Genomic DNA, 20,843 nt, shown 5'->3' on the forward strand with positions numbered 1-20,843 from the left:
AAAGCCCATTTCATCCTACTTGACAACTGAAAAAATTACTTGTTGAAATTTATTAGCCAAAACAAAATATCTAATTAATCAGTGAAGGAGGATTGTAGTTAACATAATGTACGATCTTTTCCAGGTTTTTATATAATTGTAATTATATGCTTCACTAACTGAAGATAGAACACCATTTTTGTATGGTTTATAGAATTTAGGAGCAAGTATATCAATAAATGTTTTATGCCATTCCACAGGAAATCCATCCAGACCTGGTAGGATCTTGGCAAACCGCTTGAAGTGAAAATAAAAAAAAGAGATGAAAAAGATGGGGATGATAAGATATATAGCTCTCCTGAAGATATACATGTTCCATTTTTAAAAAAAAATGTTACTTGGACTTATATAGTAAACTGAAAACTTATCTGATGAAGATACAGAGGTGTTTTTTTTTTAAGCTAAACTCGACTGTCTGCAATTAGAATTTGAAAGCATGCATAGACCCTGGGAACACCAGTGGCGTGTGGTGGCTCTGCATGCACACAGATGAGGAGACAGCCTTCCAAGCAGTTGAGCAAGCCTTGCCTGGAAGAGGTGCGTTCTGCTAACGCACCTTCCGAACCACCTATTTAAAATGCTTTGCACAGCCCAAATATGTTATTTCTTTTCAAACAGGTATACCAACAAAACTACTACTCTATGCTTAATTGTGAAATGATGGTTTAGTGTGTCATGAGGAGTTACTAGATACCTTTTGTCTGTACTATGATCTTTATTGCCTTTTCTTTTTCCCATCGTCTGATGGCTGCCTTCTCATAGCTGTTGCTCCAAGCTCTCTGCTTTGCACCTGCTTTCTTTATAAGAACGTAATTTGTTAACCTTTACGTGCATTCTAACAGAACAAAAAGTACTCTCTAAGTACACCCGTTTCAATTTTGTTTTGATCTTAAAGTTTTTATTAATATAAATTTATAAACTTTCTATCTTGTGTGTGGTGAACATTTAACCTGTTGGAGAATGTGGCTGCAGGAACAAAGAAAAACACAACATTAAAAGGTGCTTGAAAAGGATTTTTTTTAAAAGGTGCAGTATGTTTCAGTTCAGCCAAGTCATTTTTCTCACCTGTGAATGAGTTAATTATTAAAAGAATCTTGAGATACACCTCATGAGTATGCTGATGTCTTCTTTGTGAGCTATAATGAGAAAGTCTCATTACATTAGGAAAAGATAACAGCGAGCATGGGGCAGAATGTTTGGAAGGAATGTGAGAATGTAGGCAAGTTCCAGTAATTCATGAGTTTTTATTGGAATCTAACCACATTCTCTGACATCCACACAGAATAATCAGAATTTTGAGGAACAGTTAATGTTTGGAATTAAGACATGTGTTGAGACTATGTTACTTTCATGATAGGACAGTAAGCATTTTCTGTTCTCTGTAAAATAATTACCGTAATATATCTCAGTGCTAATAGAAATAAGGCTACCTATAGGGATTAATTGAATTCTTGCATTCCTTTTTTTAATGAAGGAAGAGTACTAGCGATAGAGAAACCTATCATGATTTTATTCATTTCCATTTTCTCAGTTGTTTACCTTTAGTGTATTTTTGCATAGTTTTGAACTTGTAAATTAAAAGTTGACCCAGAATTTCTTAGATATTTTATGGCCTTTTTCTAGTGTGTACCTTCTTGCAATTTTCCCTAATGTAAGCAATTTTTGAGATACAAAGATTACAGTGCACAATTCTAAAAAGCACTGGACTGAACAAAAAATTTTTTGTTCATGATAGATTTGAAAGTGCAGTTTCTCTAAATACTTGGAGGACTGAAAGGATGACAGAATAGTGTTTCATCTGCATCACAGTGCCACCATTTGGAATTGAAAGGATAGAAGGGGGAGAAATAGGACGATTGGATTTTTTTCTCTCTCAACATTGTTCCTTCCCCTTATGCTAATGTAGTATTACACCTATGAAAAATTATCTTAAAATATGGCATAAATGTATGGTTACCTTTTCTGTTTGGAGACAATAGTGTTCTATATGATGTGTTCATTAAGCTGTGGCTTTGTCAATTTTTATCAAAGGAGGAGTTTGTGTAAATCACAAATAGCCAAGGCTAACAGTAAATACAAGAATAGCAGATGAATAATTTTTGTATTCTTAGACCCCTTACAGGTACTCTGCTTCTGGACTCCAGGCATGCATGTGCACCAGGAACCCCATTGCTGTAACTGGGGATTAAAAGACAAGGCACCTAACATAGGTAATCAAATGGGGAGCTATACACTAGGGAAGACTATAACTGAAACTCCCTTTCTAAGCGCTCTCAAAACAAGCAACGTACTCATAGGCTATTTTGCCCCATTACTTCTGAAGACTTCAGAAGCTCCGTATTAACTAAATAACAACCCGCTACTTTTTAGAACATAACAGTGACACACTGTATTTGCCAAGGGTTGTGACATATTCTTTCTTTCAGAATCAGAAATGGTTGATGTTGGAACAGAACAGCTGTTGGACAAAGAGTTCCGGTGCGATATACATTTGAGGAGTAAGTATTCCATCCAGAGTAACAATACCTCTCTACCTGGCATGCTGCCAAACCACAAGAATGCATACTTACAGAGATAATGGGGAAGAATGTGGACTGGAGGCCACATTTTTCCCTATTATCCCTGCAAGTATATATGTAGTAAAGGTAAAGGTTCCCCCACACATGCGTGCTAGTCGTTTCCAACTCTAGGGGCCGGTGCTCATCTCCGTTTCAAAGCCGAAGAGCCAGCGCTTGTCTGAGGACGTCTCCGTGGTCATGTGGCCGGCATGACTAGACACCAAAGGTGCACAGAACACTGTTACCTTCCCACCATAGTGGTCCCTATTTTTCTACTTGCATTTTTACGTGATTTCGAACTGCTGGGTTGGCAGAAGCTGGGACGAGTAACAGGCGCTCACTCTGCTACACGGCTCGCAGGATTCGACCTGCCAAACTGCCGACCTTCAAATCGACAAGCTCAGCATCCTAACCCACTGAGCCACCGCGTCCCTTTTACACACACACACACACACACACACACACACACACACACACACAGACAATCTGCCCTTTTTTCTTTTTCCACAGGTAACCGGGCAGACACTCAACATACACAGAAGCAAGGATATTCTTCTCACAGCTCGTCATGTAGACAACAAGGAAAATCTACAGCTTCAGCAGCTGCCAGTGAGAAAGCAACTGTTTCTATATGGGGTGGTCTCCATTTTGTTCCAAGAGGGTTTTTGTCTGTGTAAAAGCTGTAAGATACAGTACATGGGGCAGTAGGGGCACCTGTTCATGGCATATGAATGTAGTGTTGGGGAAAACTGCATCAATATGCTCCTTTTTTGTGCAACTTTCAGAAGGACAATTATCCTTTTGAACAAGGTAGGTGCCATATTTACCCTGTAAAAAGGTAAAGGTTCCCCCGCACATGCGTGCTAGTCGTTTCTGACTCTAGGGGCCGGTGCTCATCTCCATTTCAAAGCCGAAGAGCCAGCGCTTGTCCAAGGACGTCTCCGTGGTCATGTGGCCGGCATGACTAGACGCCAAAGGCGCACGGGACGCTGTTACCTTCCCACCGTAGTGGTCCCTATTTTTCTACTTGCATTTTTACGTGCTTTCGAACTGCTAGGTTGGCAGAAGCTGGGACGAGTAACAGGCGCTCACTCTGCTATGCGGCACTCGGGATTCGACCCGCCAGACTGCCGACCTTCTGATCGACAAGCTCAGCGTCCTAACCCACTGAGCCACCACGTCCCTTTTTTACTCTGTAAATGATGTCTAAACTTTCTCCATGATTGAAAACTCTCAATAAATGTGGTGACTTTTTCACATGCTTAACAACTGTTATTCATCATAGATGACCAGAGCCAAGTGAATTCAGTTTCTCAGAGCTTTGTTGTTGGAGTCAATCTCATGTGTTTATTCCCCTTTCTACAGTTACTGCTAAGACAATAAACTGAGCAGAATTCATGCAATAACGTGAAAAAGAACATAAGCTGCTATGAACTGAATGTGGAAGATAAACATGACAATTTGTGACATAGGCAGGAATGAGTTAGGCAAAATGGTCAGGAATCAGTGGCTAAGTGGCTGTATTAAGGTGGATGACAGGGCAGAAGAGGGGAGGTAGGCTGTTACTAGCTTATCAAGATAGCACTGTGTCCTCTTATATATCCTGAGTGTGCTGTTCTTCAAGGTTCCCTGGAATGGTCAGTATCAATCCAACAGGTTGATGGGACTATCCAAGGGGTTAATGTTATTTGCAGTATTATTTATTAAAGTAGCATTTATTAAATTATTTTCATATAATGAAAGTTGGGAGAGATTGGTGAACAACCTGAAATTTCAGGAGGGTAATGAACAGACAAATTTGGGGACCTCAGACTTAGGGCACAGCTGTTAAGGAAGGTCTTCTCTGTTGGGCTGTTGTGCTGGGATTTCTGAGTTTCTTCACACAGGTGGAAAGGGAATATCTGCTGTGCTAACCCTAAAGGTCAATTATTTCATAATGAATTGTGTTGGGTTTTTTTGGTCTAATCCTTTGGCTACAGAATTAAAATACATCCAAAGTATTTATTGTCTACATTCAAAGAATTGTCTTTGCATTGTAGCTTCCATACTTGCTCTTTATTCAGACATGAAATTAAAGGTGTATTTCCTATTAACCACTGCATTGATCTTTGCTATGGAACAATTTCAGGGTGTGTTAACCAAGTCTCTTTCAAAAGGAAGGTCAGTAAAGATACCAGTATAATGTACACACAACCTATTGGGCTGTACATTTTAAATTCAGTTCATAAAGTTTCTTTGGACCATATGGAATTTGAATGACCTTATAGAATAAGCATACTGTTTGAAGTAAACACACTTGCTTTGTTGAGTCATGCACATGTTGCATTTCTGTTTCTCTGTTCCAAAACAACTTTTTCAGAATCAGATCAAAAATATTGGACACACCGGTTGTTTAAATTATGTAGCATAATCTCCTCAACATAGGGCCTTCTGTTAGCAGTATGAAGGTAATCTGAAATTATAATAAAACATCTGAGGGTGTTACATCAGTGAAGGTTGCCTTAGTTTCAGAACACTAAAAATACTTGTTGGAGAGCAAAGTGGAATAGTAAATTGGAAGAAATTAAAGCAGTGTCATAGGAGAATCTTGGGCCTGACTTACCAAAGAATCTCTTAATCTACTTAATTTCCCCCCCCCCAATCAATTGCTAAGCACATTGATTTGTGCTTTAGATTGTAAGCCGCCCTGAGTCTTCGGAGAAGGGCGGGATATAAATGGGATAAATAATAATAATAATGATACGTCTAAAAGTTTTAATTGTTTAAAATAAATTAACTTGACTTCTGAAACTGTTTTTCTCACCAGCTGGAGCTTACTTTTGGTTATCAAATATTATAACTAGAGGTTTTTTTAACTTAGGTCTTGTGAATTTAATTTTCAAAGTCCTTTTTTCTCTCCTTCATCATTGCTTTGATACTTTGAAACCAAACTTTCAAAGAATGCTGTACAAATATCAAGAGGGAGAACAGTGATGAAGAAATCACAGATATGAAAGAATTACTGCACAGTGAAGAGCATCTTCAAGATTTTAATATGGTAAGTTGAAAAAACATACCAGGTATAGTAGATCTATCTAAAATATGTAAATGTATGCTAAAGAACAGAAGACATGTTATGATTCTTTGTTAGGTTTGTAAGAAAATTAAGTCTGAATTAGGGTACAGTTTTTAATTTTAAATCTTTTGATAGAGATACATAGATAATCCCTGTTTAGTGACCCCAGTTGGGACCAGTGACTCAGTCATTAACCCAGGGGTAGGCAACCTTGGCTCTTTTATGACTCATGGACTTCAACTCCCAAAATTCCTGAGTCAGCTATGCTGACTCAGGAATTCTGGGAGTTGAAGTCCATGAGTCAGAGCTGAGGTTGCCTACCCCTGCATTAACCGAAAGGTTACTAACTGAAATTGTGGCTATGCTTACAATCTTATTTTAGCTTTCCTTTGCTTTACAGACCTACAAAGATCGTAAATGCAAAGATTGGTCACAAAGTACTTTTTTTATCTGTATCATAACACAAATGGTTGCTAAATGAGGCAGCTGCTAAACAAGGATTATCTCTATTTTAAAGGCATACAATCATATAACTCATGAATTCACAATTCATCCATGTGACAAAACCAAACGAAAAGAAGGCCAGACTAAAGGGCCAGATGTTTTTGATAGTTCTTTTCAATCATAGCCCTTTAGAGGAGACAAAGGTGCTTTAATGAAAAACAAACTAAGATAGAAGGCCTAACACTATATATTTCAGGACTGATAGTGATAAATCACAACCTGAAAGCAGGTTTAAGAATAGGTTAGACCAGACTTCCAAAATTCCTCAGCCAACGTGCCTGGCTGAGGAATTCTGGGAGTTGAAGTCCACAAGTCATAAAAGGGCCAAGTTTGAAGACCCATGGATTAGACCCATCCTTGCTCCTCTGAATAAGAAGGTCTTTTCCCAGAGTGGATGAGCTGAATTCTAACAGATGATGGAGGTATTTCTCCCCCTTTCTGACAGAATGATTCACCACGTTGTCCCAGAGGGTTCCTTAGAAATTCAAACTGGCGCTAAGGGCTGCAAGGAAAAGAGCCGTTTATGAATGCCATCTTCCTCTCTTTTCTCTCTGTCAAGGAATAATTCTTCCTATCAGAGGGCGATGGACCGTGCTTCAGATGATGCATAATGTGTGTGGGTGAAAGAAAATAAAACACGACGCATATTCTATTAAAAACCTTTAATCACAAAAGAAATATAATATATATAAACAAAGAAAGCTAACCGACTGCATCGTTTCTCATCAGACAGTAAAAGAAAAGTGAAGACAAAAACTAGAAAAACTTTTACGCTTGCGCACACAGCTAAGCTAACTCATAACGTAGCTAGACCACGTGACATTCACTATGGTTACCAGATAGGTTATCAACACAGGTGCAGAACAGGAGGAAATGTACAATTAGCATTGAGCTTTTCGGACGAACTAAAAAAAAACACGTGCAGTGACACTCTCATGCCAACAGAAGTCTGCTTACTATAAATTTGAACCCATGTTTTGTAATTGCAATATGAAAATGAATGATTTTGATTTTTTAAGATTTTTAATAATTGCTCCTTTTACAAAATTATAATGTATGGTTTGTTTTAAAAATGTAATCCTATAGATTTCTTCCATGCATGAAGCAAGGTGTGCAGATCCTAGAGATTCTGAAATAAAATCAAATGGCTTTAGAAAGAAGTTATACTCCAGTGACAGTTCTGAAGGTGCAGCATCAGAAGGTGGAAATGGATGGACAGATCCTTGTGAAGAAGAGCTTTTTTCTCGAACTCACTTATAAAGTTATAGAATAAAAGGATGGCTTGAAGAATAACATGAGGTGGCAAACTTCCAGAAGGCTCGTAACTCAGCAACAAATTGAGTTCTTCCTTCATATAATGGATTCAGAAGTGTATTTATCTTTCTCTTCTTGGTATTTTATTTTTAATAGTGGGTTATGGCCCCATTAGAAGCTTTTTTTCCCCTTTTTCTCCAAACTATTAGCTCCTTGGCTATTTGGACCTAGAGTAGATTGTGTTGTCAAATCAAGAATGGATGTGCATGTGATTGTCTTAATAGTATCACTGCTCTTTTGCATCCTAGTTGCAGTTATTTTTATTTTCAACTGCAGCTGTATCAGTATTACTATCCTACTAGCATTGCAGTGTCTACAACTATTCAGAGATTTTATCTTTTAGCACATTTAGGCTTTTTAAGATTTGGGAGATAAATACTTAACACTGTAATCTATCAGTGCCTTTCTGAATGTGAGAGGAAAGCATGTATGGCTTGTCCTGTCTTTTAAGATCTTACAACTTGGGATTAGAAATACTAGGGCTGTGCTTTAGAGACTTTCAGAAACTGTACTTTCAATTCTAGAATCTCTTCTCCTAACATGCATAGAAACCGAGTTGGAACAATGGTTTGTTCCTTTCTTGCTAACTGAGAAAGCTGCGCATTTTTGCAGGGATGAGGAGGAAGAAAAATGGATCATTCCCCCTTTCCCCCTCTTGTTTTCAGGGCTTAGTATTTCTTCTTTTTCAGGACTCAGTGTTGAAAAGTAGATGATTCAACAAGTGACACTACAGCCTGAACCAAGCACACTTACTTCATACTTGTAAGTGTACTTAGGATTGCATTGTTGGGAAATTATGGAACAGTGAACTTCGTAAAGAGCTTCATATAGTTGGCCTGAACAACAAAAGAAATCTTAAAGAGTCAATGTTTAATATTTTTTATGCAGAGAATTAGTCTATCACTCAAATCCAATGGCTCCTGCAGTTAGCTACTATTATAGCTGTAATTTAGTAAAAATTTGTAGCTAACTTCGTGTCCTGAGAGAATGTTAGAAGTAAGTTGTGTGTTGTGGGAGGGAATGGGAACATGATTTACACGTGTGATTGCAGTAGTGATTGTTGCTTTATGTGACCTGTTCTTAAAGTTTATTTTAACATAGTCAATGCATTGTCAAAATGTAACTGTGCAAGACTTATCAACTCCCTGTGCTAATAATGTATTATGCAAATCATGTCAGGAGGAGCAATATTGGTTTATACCATTTCATAGTTTTAAAAAACTATACAATAGCAGCATGTTTAAGACACCAGAAAGAACAGAAAGCTTACTGTTGACTTGAAAATGCTAAGCCATTAATTTTAATAGGCAAGAAACTATTTAACAATTATAGTTGTTTCAAATGGTCAGCTGAACTGGCTTTAAATTTTTTTTCTGTGCTAGTGAGCTTAATTGAATTGAATGAAGTTTTTTGCCTTTTCTTAATTGATAGTACAACACTTAAGATCTAGGGTACGGGTTGTATATCATCCTTTCAGTTGAAACTTCCAACTCCTTTGGCTTGGTTTGTACCTTCCAGGGAAATGTCATTAATAACATTAATAATGGCTTTTAAGCTGCTTTATTTTAGCACCCATACTACAAATCTTTACAGTGTTTTTTTTCTTATTTGAAATTTTGGATATGTGTTTAAATATTTACTTTCTTCTGGAGCTTCCTTTAAAATGTTATATAGGCACATGCACTAAGGATATTATTGTCAGTATGAAAGCAAAGAACAAAACTGATAAATCTTAGTGATTAAAGAATTATTGTTAGAATTATGAAAAGCCAAATGGGAATATTTGGGGAGGGAAGAGCCCACACTTCGAAAATTCAGCTTATTTGGACTTTTATCTCAGTGAAAGGATGGCTCATTTTATTATGATTCAATATTCTAACACCTTTGAAAATGTGTATGTTACATGTGTGGGCAATAACAAATAATATTTATTTGTTTCATAACTGAATGGGTAAAATTCTGAAGCTTTTCAGTGAGAAAGTGGATGTGTGAGTTCGTGTTTCTGTTTTCTGCAAGGATAATTTAAAAGTGGAAATGCTGAAATGCACTGTGGTATGAAGCACACTGCATATCCATAGCACTGAAGTATCAGTTTTTCATTCCTGGGCTGAACTTGTTTCTACCTTTTCGCTTCAAGTGGTGTATTGTTCTGATTTCACATACATCAGAGTAACTGAATTTGTTTTTTGTGGAGTTACTTAACACCAAATAAAAATAAATAAAAGAATAATTAAATTGTGTTTTCTTTGTTCAATATGCAAAATTCCTTTTTAAATAGCACTATGCAAATAAAGAACTTTGTACAGTACAGCAAACCTCAAGTTTATGGACCACTTTTTAGTTGCCTTCAAATTAAGTAGATAAATGTATGTTTTTGGTTTCTCAACACTTCCCTAATTTTTAATTTGTTTTAATTGGTATTAAAATAATAAAAAAATTGAACAAAACACAAAGATAATTCTAATAGAACTATGCACATTATGTAAATTATATGAGTAAAATAAATTATCAGTTAAATTCATTTTTAACAGACAACCTTTACCCCAAACGGGTTTGTAAAATCAAATTTTTGCTATAGTGTATGGTGAGGGGAAAAAATTATTTGATCCCCTGCTGATTTTTTACGTTTGCCCACTGACAAAGATGATCAGTCTATAATTGTAATGGTAGGTTTATTTTAACAGAAACAGAATGACGAAAAACGCATTTCAAAAAAGTTATAAATTGATTTGCATTTTAATAAGTATTTGACCCCTTCGCAAAACATGACATAGTACTTGGTGGCAAAACCCTTGTTGGCAACCACAGAGGTTGAGACGTTTCTTGTAGTTGGCCACCAGGTTTCCACACATCTTGGGAGGGATCCTCTTCAAGTCATTAAGGTTTTGAAGCTGTCATTTGGCACCTTGAACCTTCAGCTCCCTCCACAGATTTTCTATGGGATTAAGAGCTGGAGACTGACTAGGCCACTCCAGGACCTTAATATGCTTCTTGAGCCACTCCTTTGTTGCCTTGGTCATGTGTTTTGGGTCATTGCCCTGCTGAAATACCCATCCACGACCGATCTTCAATGCACTGACTGAGGGAAGGAGGTTTTCACCCAAGATTTGACGGTACATGGCCCTGTCCATCGTCCCTTTGATGTGGCGAAGTTGTCCTGTCTCCTTAGCAGAAAAGCACCCCCAAAGTATAATGTTTCCACCTCCATGTTTGCCAGGGGGGGTGGTGTTCTTGGGTCACTGGCAGCATTCTTCCTCCAAACAAGGCAAGTTGAGTTGATGCCAAAGAGCTCTATTTTGGTCTCATTTGATCACAACACTTTCACCCAGTTCTCTGAATCATTCAGATATTCATTGGCAAACTTCAGATGGGCCTGTATGTGTGCTTTCTTGAGCAGGGGGACCTTGTGGGCCCTGCAGGATTTCAGTCCTTCACAGTGTGGTGTGTTACCAATTGTTCTCTTGGTGACAATGGTCCCAGCTGCCTTGAGATCATTGATAAGATCCTCCTATGTAGTTCTGGGTTAATTCCTCACCGTTCTCATGAACGTTGAAACTCCATGAGGTGAGATCTTGCATGGGGCCCCAGACCGAGGGAGATTGACAGTTATTTTGTGTTTCTTCCATTTGCGAATAATTGGACCAACTTCTTACCAAGCTGCTTGACGATAGTCTTGCAGTCCATTCCAGCCTTGTGTAGGTCTACAATCCTGTCCCTGACATCCTTGGACAGCTCTTTGGCTTTGGCCATGGTGAAGAGTTTGGAATCTGATTGATTGATTGTTTCTGTGGACAGATGTCTTTTATACAGGTAAACAGCTGAGATTAGGGGCACTCCCTTTAAGAGAGTGCTCCTAATCTCAGCTCATTCGTTACCTGTATAAAAGACACCTGGGAGCCAGAAATCTTGCTAATTCTTGGGAGCAAATAGTTATTTCACTCATTAAAATGCAAATCAATTTATAACTTTATTGAAATGCGTTTTTCTGGATTTTTTTTGTTATTCTGTCTCTCAGTGTTAAAATAAATCTACCATTACAATTATTGACTGATCTTTTCTTTGTCAGTGGGCAAACGTATAAAATCAGCAGGGGATCAAATATTTTTTCCCCTCACTGTATGTTCAGTGAAATTCCTTTATTGTCTCATATTGAATCATAACACAGTTTACTTGTATCAATTACAAAGCAGTCCAAAATGAGCCTAAAAATAAAACTTGCTAATTTCATGCCATCTCTTCTCACACTAAATTGAGCACCTTAAAAAAAAATCTCGTGATCAGTTTCTATTTATGAACAATATAAACAATTATGTTTGTATCTCTTCAAGAAACTCCCTTAACTCTCATCTTCAGACAGAAAAGAGAAATATCTGCAAGTGCTGACTTGGCAGTGATAATTGAAAGTACACAAGTACTCAAGCTAGTGTGAATGGCTAGTGTTACTGCATAGCTAGATGCTGTTTGGTGATGTTACCTGGAGTTTGGTTCTGCATCTCCTTTGCCTGAATAGAAACTGAAGCTGATAATGCTTTTTTGGGAAGGAAATATATGAACTGGCTAAGCATTCAAATAAATGAAAAGTTATTTCCTTTACTTCCAAATGCACGTACCTTACGCTTGTGCTAACTATTTACTTTCAAATGCACACACCTTATGCTTGTGTTAACTCAAGAAAATCAAGAAACACTTCAGTATTAAAAAAAAACTCAGTTTCCAAACTGAGACATTTCATATTAAAGAGGTTTTGTAGACAGAAAAAGGTTCAAAGCGTCTAGGAAAACTGAATGGCCATAGCAGTTAATTTTGTGGTTTGCATCCTGAGTGGTATTGTGTATCAGTTCCTTATTATAGATGGTGATTATCCTGTAAATCTTGAACAAGCAATTTCAGTCCAAACTCAGAATTTGTGAAAGCATCAGATATTAAGCAGCATCTAATCATGCTCTTAACAAAAGTATTTTCAAAAATATTTCTAGCAATACACTTTGAATCAGAAGAGCTTACAGGGCCTTATAAGTGAACTCCCCAAATGGCAGCTTTTCAACAAATTGCCATATCTGTCAGAGTAAAATACAAATGATACCATGTTAAAAATTCATGTATATTTTTTTTCTATTTTTTAATCAAACATGTTGGAAGAAGTTATATAAACAAACAGTAAAAAGAGGTAAAAAATAAAATTCAGATGAGTAAATGTATAAAAAATGGTTCACAAATATGGTGCTTATAATTTCTCAATATGTTATATAATTAGTTAATAATAATTGAATTAATTACATCATTTTAAAGAACTAAAAACCACTCGTAAGTTTGAAGTAAAATCTGAATATCAATAACCACGATAAAAACAGTATAAAAACAAATGAAACTGCACTCTACAAAAAATTATATTCATGTTTCTAAAAGACTGTTCTGATATGGAAAACCTATAGTTTTATTTGGTATGAATCCATATACAGTATTAGGTATAGCCTAAGAATGGCTTTCAATTTTAGTTAGATTCTGTTTCAAAATTATACTTTTCCAGTAAAAAATTTTTTATACTTTTGCAGCAACTGATATGTAGAAATGTACAGTAGTTGAGGAAATGAGTTCGGTAAATTTAATAAAAGTTGCAGGTTGAAATGAGAATTCAATTTTAAAATTTGTTGTACTGTTATGAATTATTTTTCATAATTGCTGTAATTGCTACAATATTGCTATTAGATACAAAAGAATAATCCACCTGCTCATTACATCTCCAGCAAGTTTTAGAAAATGAATTACCAATTTAAGCAATCAAAACTGGAGTAATATACTGACATTAAAACATCTTATACCAATATTTTCTAACTAGTTTTGAGGGTTAATGTAATACACTTCTATTGAAATTTCATTGTTGCAAATCTATTACTACATCTAAATTCTGCATCCATGTAATCATGTGGACTTTGCCCTTTTGGTTTTTTTGTCATATTGCACCATCAATTTATTAAAAGCATGACCCAGCAAAGTCTCTAAATTAAAAAAAATCAAATTCAATCATGTCTCTCAGGTTCCTTCTTTTTTTCTGTAATTCTTATGATTCTGGACTATTTATGTGAAGATACTAAAATTAGTCCAAAGAACTAGACTATTGTGAAGTAAGAACCTCAAAAGTTTTTATCTTTGTGTTATTAATAAGGTCTTTCAGTCTAAACTAATTAATTCCATACAGCAAATTTCTTTGTGTATTCATAAGAATAAATGTTTAGTAATAACAAAGCAAGAAGTGAACAGTAGTAGGCATTCTTTTCCTGTAGTTTGTATTTAAATCCAGAGTCTATCCATGTGATGAAGGAGCCAAAAAACCCCTTCAAACAAACTTTAATGTCTATTTTTTTCCAACATTTGTCAGGACCTGTTACTTCCCTGGCCACTTGATTAGTTCTATTTAAGCCTCTTGTTCTCAGATTCAAATGACTATTCCTTAAGTGTTGCCCAATTATTTATTTATTTATTTATTTTATTGCATTTATATACCGCCCTTTCCCTGAGGACTCAGGGCGGTTTACAGGGAGTTAAAAATCAACCATACAAAAGTTAAAAAACCAATTTAAAAAAGATTAAACCAACCCTGTACAATTAAAAACCCCAATTAAAATAAATTTCTCCTCAGCCTGGGCCCGAGAGCTCAAAGAGCCAGGTCTTCAGGCCCCGGCGGAATGATCGGAGGTTGGGGGCAGTCATATAATGTGTACGATGTGCACCAGTTTGAATGACAAATCTGTTACTTTAGATAATATCAATTTTATTTATTCAAGTGTTTCATTGACTACTATAAAGGTTCTGATTCCAAATGTTCAATACATTGCTTACTATTGCATGGTCTCATATAAATTGTTTGTATTTGTAACAGTCCAAAATATTTATGTTTACTGGAACTACTGCCCCTTCTTTATTAGGGCCATAAGGAGATATGATCCATTCTAAGCCATGTTAAGCAACTGGCATTATGGTATAATATAAACTTTACAGCCATCAATCCACTTCATTTTTCAACACCTGTTTAAATTTAATCCTTGTTTTATTTTTATTGGACCATGTTGTTCATTCTGCCAGTCAGTGAATCTCATTTTCAATATGTATTGGAACCATTTGGAAAAGAAAGTTCTGATAAAAATTAACTTTGATGGCTGCAATTCAAGAAAGTTTATTCCTTCTCTCCTGAAATAACTGCCATTTTCTTTTTCCAGCCTTTTAAATAATTATTTTTAAATAAATACTTTTATGAAGTATTTAATTTTTTTTAGGTCTTAAAACCATTTCTAGATGCAGGTGTTGTTTTCCTTCCTCTATTACAATGCCAATAAATGCTATTGTATTGAGTGTTGGTTGAGTGACTGTGAGTATAATTTCATTGGCATATAATTTCAGAAATTTTATTTCCTTGACATATTTTCATTACCAATAGTTTTATTGCCAGTAGAAAAGGGGGAAAAGGGATAATATTGTCTTTTCCCTTTTGTATAATGCATGGTAGTGATAAATAGCCGTTTACTATTTTCTTGGCGTTTTGTCCTTTATATTCTGTATCCCTATGAAAAAAAAGCTACATCTTTTTTATGCAAACATAAAAGTTCATCCTAGATTGTCAAAGGTTTTCTGCATAAACAAGGATTTTAGCCACTTTTTGTTGATGTGATTTAATCAATAACAAAAATGTCTGATGTTGTCTCTGATATCTCTTCAGAACAAATCCATTCTGATTAGGTTATATCATTTTAATTTAAAAACTACTTGTTGTCTTTGAGTATTGCCTTAAAAAGCTTATGTACATTCAGTAAAGAAATTAGGCTGTATGTCTATAAGCAAATCAAAATCTTTTTAAATTTATAGCTAAAAGTGTTCCTGAATCTCTCTTACTACTTGAGTAATAGTTTTAACTACAATTACTTGGAAAGTCTTCTGGTATATTGCAGAAATGCCCATCATATCCCAGAGCTGTTTTTCCCCCCTCTTTAGTTTTATCTTAGGGGGTATGGAATGATTAAGGAATTCTTTTTGTTGATCTACACATTTTGGAAGTAACATCCTATTCAGATATTCTTCATTGTTTTCTGGGCTTACTATATAATTTAAAATAATTTAATTTACAATAGTTTTTCTGCCCATCTGATTTTTATCCCATCTTTATTGCTTTATAAGTAACTCAAGGCAGCAAACATACTTAATACTCCTTCCTATTTTCCCCATAACAACAACTCTCTGAGGTGTGTTAGACTGTAGTGCAGGGGTGTCAAACTCAATTTCATTAAGGGCCACATCAGCATTGCGGTTGCCCTCAAGGGGCCGGGTGGGTATGGCCAGGGTGGGCGTGGCCTACTGGGTGGGCGTGGCTAGAGTGCATATGGCCTACTGGGTGGGCGTGGCCAGCTCTACATCGTTCGCATCAAGGGTGCCTATGGGGCCCTGGGCAGGAGTGGGACAGATCTGAGGGTCTCTGGCAGAAGGAGGGTCTCTGGGCTAGGGCCAAGGCAGTGGGGGCCGTTCCCTCACTGTTTCCAGGATGGCTTCGCGGGCCACTTGAAACCACTTTGCGGGCCGGATCTGGCCCCCGGGCCTTGTGTTTGACATGTCTGCTGTAGTGGGGAAAAAACTAGGCTCTTCATAATTTTCTTCAAGAGAAACAAGCATATTTGTTCCAAAACTTTCAAAGTCCTTTGTCTTATCACAATTCCCCAAGCATATCTGTCATCTCCAATTTCCCACACATACACATTTAAAAAGGTAAAGGTTCCCCTGCACATGCGAGCTAGTCGTTTCCGACTCTAGTGAAAGCCATCTTTATTGAGGAAAGAACTAGATGACTAAATAAAAAAATGCTTTCAAAAGATGACACATAACATTTTTTTAATTTACTAGAACAATTTTGATACTATTAAAGGGTCAAGGAAAAATGAAGATAGGTTACCTATTATAGCTAATTAAAAACACAAAAAAGGCGAATTTCTCCAATGGAGGCTAAGCATTTTACAACTTTATTATGCTTTATTCATTAATAATTGCCAATGTTTGCTTATGGTCTATTTTTACATTAAAAATTGAATACAGATTCTGTTAGTTTAGTTTTGTATACTTTGAGTGTCAATTATAAATTAACAGGGTATTTATGAAGGTATTATTAAAGTGATATCCTCTCTTTCTGCTTATATAAGCACTCATGATGGCTATTTGAATTTGAGGCCCAATTGTCGCCTAACCACACCTTAATCTATAGACACAAGTATGTTTTAAAAATTTTTTGATATATTACTTTGTCCTATTTACCATTAAAGACATTTAGAATGGCAGAAAAGATTTTGCCCCTTTGATTTTCTTTTTGATTCCATTGCAAGTAAGGGACAATCCAGCATGATGACGCTTCAATATTTCCAATTTCTCTTTCAATATCTCAGCAGCATCCACTTTCTCCTCAAAGTCCCTCAATAGCAATGTATTTCCAAGTAAACCACATTTCTGTTGAAGCCTCTGATTGTCTATTCTCAATTTATCACGAGCCTGCTTGGTCCTTGTTAATATGTCTCTGTTTTGAGCTACTAGACTCTCCACTGCCATTAGCTGACCCTTCTGGCCTTGATTCTCTGCTTCCACAAATTGCAGTTTTTCTTTTACTTGAGACAGTACTTGCACTGTATTGGTGACCTTTCTCCTGAGTTTCTGAATTTCTTCATTACGCTCTTCAATTTTTTCATTGTAGGTCTGGTTTTCTATCTTCAGTTGCTCAAAGTCTATTAAATGTAAGCCTTCTGCCAGTTCTTCTTGGGCTTTTAGACTTGCATCAAGTTTTTGGATCCTGTGTTTCAATTTTATATTTTCAAGACGTACCTAAAATGATAAAAACTGGTCTAATGATACTACCAAATAATTGTTTTATGTTGGAGCAATACTAATTTGAAATACGGTGTGTGACATGCCATGAGAACATGGCCTTTTATTAGCCATTCTCTAAATCAGAGATTTGGATAATAGTTATAAAGAGTCTTTAGGAATGATTTGCAAAGACCTCTTCAGTTAATTAAAGAGAAAATTTCTTTCTGATCTCTGTTATTGTTATAGGGCAATTCTTAAGATTTAGCCTTCAGATAAGCCCCACTGATTTACCCGTAAAAGACCATGGGATTTGTTGGCAGTCAGAGTGAAAATGGGAGTTCTGGGAGTTTGCTTATGTAGCCGGTTGTTTTTTGTGCCCTGCTCATTGAGCAGGTCACCGGTCTACCCTCCCCAACACACACACACACACACACACACACACAAACACACACACACACACACACACACACACACTCTTAGTTAGTGCTCTGGGACATAACTTTAATCTGGATGCTCAGGGCCTTATCTGCAACCTGTCACTATCAGAGACACATTTGATGAGAACACAAAGAAGGATTTCTTTATGGTTGTTTTAGTATTTGGACATCAAGGCAGGCTTCTTTTCATGTGAATGAATTATTGCTGATGATGCTCGGTGGCATGCTGCATCTGATGAATTATATTGTTAGCCATCTTGAGCACCATCCAATATGTGGCTCATCCCATATATTTACAACTACCAAAGGACTTTAAGACTTCAAGCTTGGTTATTTCTTATACTTTGAATTTTAGAATATACCAAGTCAAGGGCATGAGTTTTATGAATCAATGATTTTATAATAAAGTGCTTTAATGGCTCCTTCAGCTATTATGTTCTTTTGAACAAACATATTTGTCATCTATACCAATGACACTGATGTCTTACAACTAGAATACAATGGAGTCCATGTGAATTGGTGGCCATAGATAGTAGCCTATAAAAAAATTGGACACTGTAGATAACACATTAAATTGGGCTAATAAACATTTGAAAATTAATACAACTGTTTGAAAAAAATCAGTGATTTCACATCTTCAAGAAGCACTACTCACTAACTCTGGGAGTCAATTCTAGAATAAGGAAATATAAGGAAATTGCAGAGAAGCTAAATAATTTCTAAAGTCTGCTATAGAAAACATAGAGCGGAAACAATAGTTTAAACTGATACTTCCAGGAAAGAAATACAAAAGCAACTTCCAGGAAAGAAATACAAAATCAAAACAGCTAAGACTGTATGGAACTGTATTGAACTTTTCCTTTTGCCTACTGAGGCTCTATTCCCAAAGAATGACCTCTAGTTCCCCAATGTTTCCTACTTCTGATTTAGAAGCTGATGTTGTGCAGGCAAATTTGAAGACCAAGATGATCCAGCAGATACTATTTACTTGGACTTTCAAAAGTTTTGTGATACAGTCCTTGACCATTATATTCCTGGCTACCATGAGAACAGAATAGTAGATTTTGTTAACATTCAGTATAATTCTTAAGTTTGGGGTGTATATCCTTGCCTCATTGCTCTTTCATCAGTTAAGCCAGTGAAATATTGAATGTAGAAGAACTGAAACTTAAATCTAGATAAGCAGGGGTTTTTTTACAAAAATCCTGATAAGAAATTTTATAAACTAATTATTCCTCATCATCCTGTTACTGTTGGTAGCACACATACTAACCTAGGCTGTTAAAAATTACAAATTCTGCCATTATAAAGGTTTACTTTCCTTTGCAATTTAGGAATTTTACAGGCTTATTTACAAGGCTGGCCATAAAATCCAGGAAATGGTTTGGTTTAGATTAACTTTGCTTTTTCTGAGAATGACATTTCAATCAGTTTCAATTCCTCCTAATCATGAATTTGGTGCCCTGAATAGGCCTTATAGTTATGAGATAATACATGCCCGCTCAGTGTTAAGTCTTAAAGACTCTTCAGTTGAAAGATGTAGAAAAAAAGAGATTGCCACATCTTAAAATGAGTTAATGCAATTCTCCCAACAGCAGGCTGCTTAGACAGGGCATTTTAACATCCCTCTTCCTATGCAGGGCTCACCTCTGTCAACTCCTTCTCCTTGCTTTGTTCTTTAGCTTGGATCTTGTCCACTTCCTTGATGGCGGCTTGTCTACCTCCCAGCCGCCTCCCCATAGTATACACAGCGACTTCCTTCTTGACCGCCTGATAGGTCTTCCATTCACTCTCCACCTTGGCCAACTTCTGATCGCAGGACCGCTGGAGAGCATCGATCTCCTTCTGGTACCAAGCCGTCTCCTCCGCCTGCTGGCTGCGCAATTTCTCCAACATGGCCAGGTAGCGGCTGTAGCGCTGCTCCCAGTCGGAGATGTGCTGCTCAAGTTCTCGGACGCGATCCTTGCCCTTGGCTTTGTTCAAGAGCTCGGCCAGTTTGCCCTGCAGCTTGGCGTTGTAGCCGCGGAGGCGGCCTCGCTCGGCCAGCAGCTGCCGGTACTCTTCGGCCAGTTCGGTTCGGCGCCGCTGCTCCTCGGCCGCCCGCTGCTCCCTCTGCTCCTCCGTCTCGTTTTCCAGCGGGCCCCCCTCCTGGCTCTCCGGGCTGCCGCCGAGATCGACGGAGCGGCTGCTCGCCTGCCTCTGCTCCAACTTCCAGAGCGTGCTGCTCAGCCTGCGGCCCAGCTCCACGCCAACCTGGAACGGAGGCGGCTCGGCCAGCTCGCCCTCGTCGAAGGAGGCGCTGGTGGGCAAGTCGCGGAGGAGCGACAACCTGCTGGAGGCAACCGCCGGCGCCCCGCTCGCTCCTTCCAGCTTCTCCAGAGAGGAGATCTCCGACGGAGCCCTCGCCGCCGCCGCCTCCTCCTCCTTCTCCTCCCCATCCTTCGGTGCCTCGGCTGCTCCCGGACCTTCCCTCGAGGTGGCGGGCTCCGATTGCTTCTCCGCCAGGGACTGCCGGTCCGCTCCTTCTAACGCTGGCGGCTCTTCGGCCGCCTCGTCTCCCTCGCCTCCCTCCGTCGCCGTTGGAGGCTCCGCCGCCGCGGCACTCTTCGCCGTCTCCGCGTCCGCGGGCGACTTACGTGGTTCTGGGGAGATCGGGACCGCGGCATCCTCGAGGTCTTGGGCCACTGGAGTAGAGACCTCCTCCGCCACCTCCTGTATCTCCTCCATAGCATCCAACCCTTCGTCTCTCTCTCTCTCTCTCTCTCTCTCTCTCTCTCTCTCTCTCTCTTTCTATCTATCTCTCTATCTCTCTCTCTCTCTCTCTCTCTCTCTCTCTCTCTCTCTCTCTCTCTTTCTATCTATCTCTCTATCTCTCTCTCTCTCTCTATCTCTCTATCTCTCTATCTATATCTATCTCTCTATCTCTCTATCTCTCTATCTCTCTATCTCTCTACCTACCTGTCTATCTATCTATTATCTATCTATCTATCTATCTATCTATCTATCTATCTATCTATCTATCTATCTATCTATCTATCTATCTATCTATCTATCTATCTATCTATCTATCTATCTATCTATCTATCATCTCTTTCTCCCCCCCCC

The 20,843-nt window shown here is 37.8% G+C and overlaps 2 protein-coding genes across 5 annotated transcripts in view; one reads left to right on the plus strand and one right to left on the minus strand.

Moving 5' to 3' along the window:
* KIAA0232 overlaps positions 1-9,710 on the plus strand; it is a 57,381-nt gene extending 47,671 nt beyond the window's left edge. For 2 of the 4 annotated variants that reach the window (XM_083359661.1, XM_083359662.1), the window contains one exon: positions 240-2,189. In XM_083359661.1, coding sequence (XP_083215787.1) covers positions 240-286 — 47 coding nt within the window. In that variant the 3' untranslated portion in view covers positions 287-2,189. Of the gene's footprint in view, positions 1-239; positions 2,250-2,465; positions 2,538-3,107; positions 3,207-5,536; positions 5,635-7,242 lie in introns of those variants that run through there. The other 2 variants (XM_083359660.1, XR_014492119.1) reach the window with 2 other exon arrangements.
* A 6,463-nt stretch (positions 9,711-16,173) lies between these two features.
* On the minus strand, positions 16,174-20,613 carry CFAP184 (cilia and flagella associated protein 184). Its single transcript, XM_083359484.1, has 2 exons — positions 19,386-20,613; positions 16,174-17,316 (listed from the first exon to the last, which is right to left on the minus strand). Exons 1-2 carry the CDS (start codon positions 20,463-20,465, stop codon positions 16,771-16,773), a joined length of 1,626 nt encoding a protein of 541 aa, XP_083215610.1. The 5' UTR covers positions 20,466-20,613; the 3' UTR covers positions 16,174-16,770.
* Between the last annotated feature and the right edge of the window lie 230 nt (positions 20,614-20,843).

This window comes from Vipera ursinii (genome assembly GCF_947247035.1).
Source record: "Vipera ursinii genome assembly, chromosome: 3".
NCBI lineage: Eukaryota > Metazoa > Chordata > Lepidosauria > Squamata > Viperidae > Vipera > Vipera ursinii.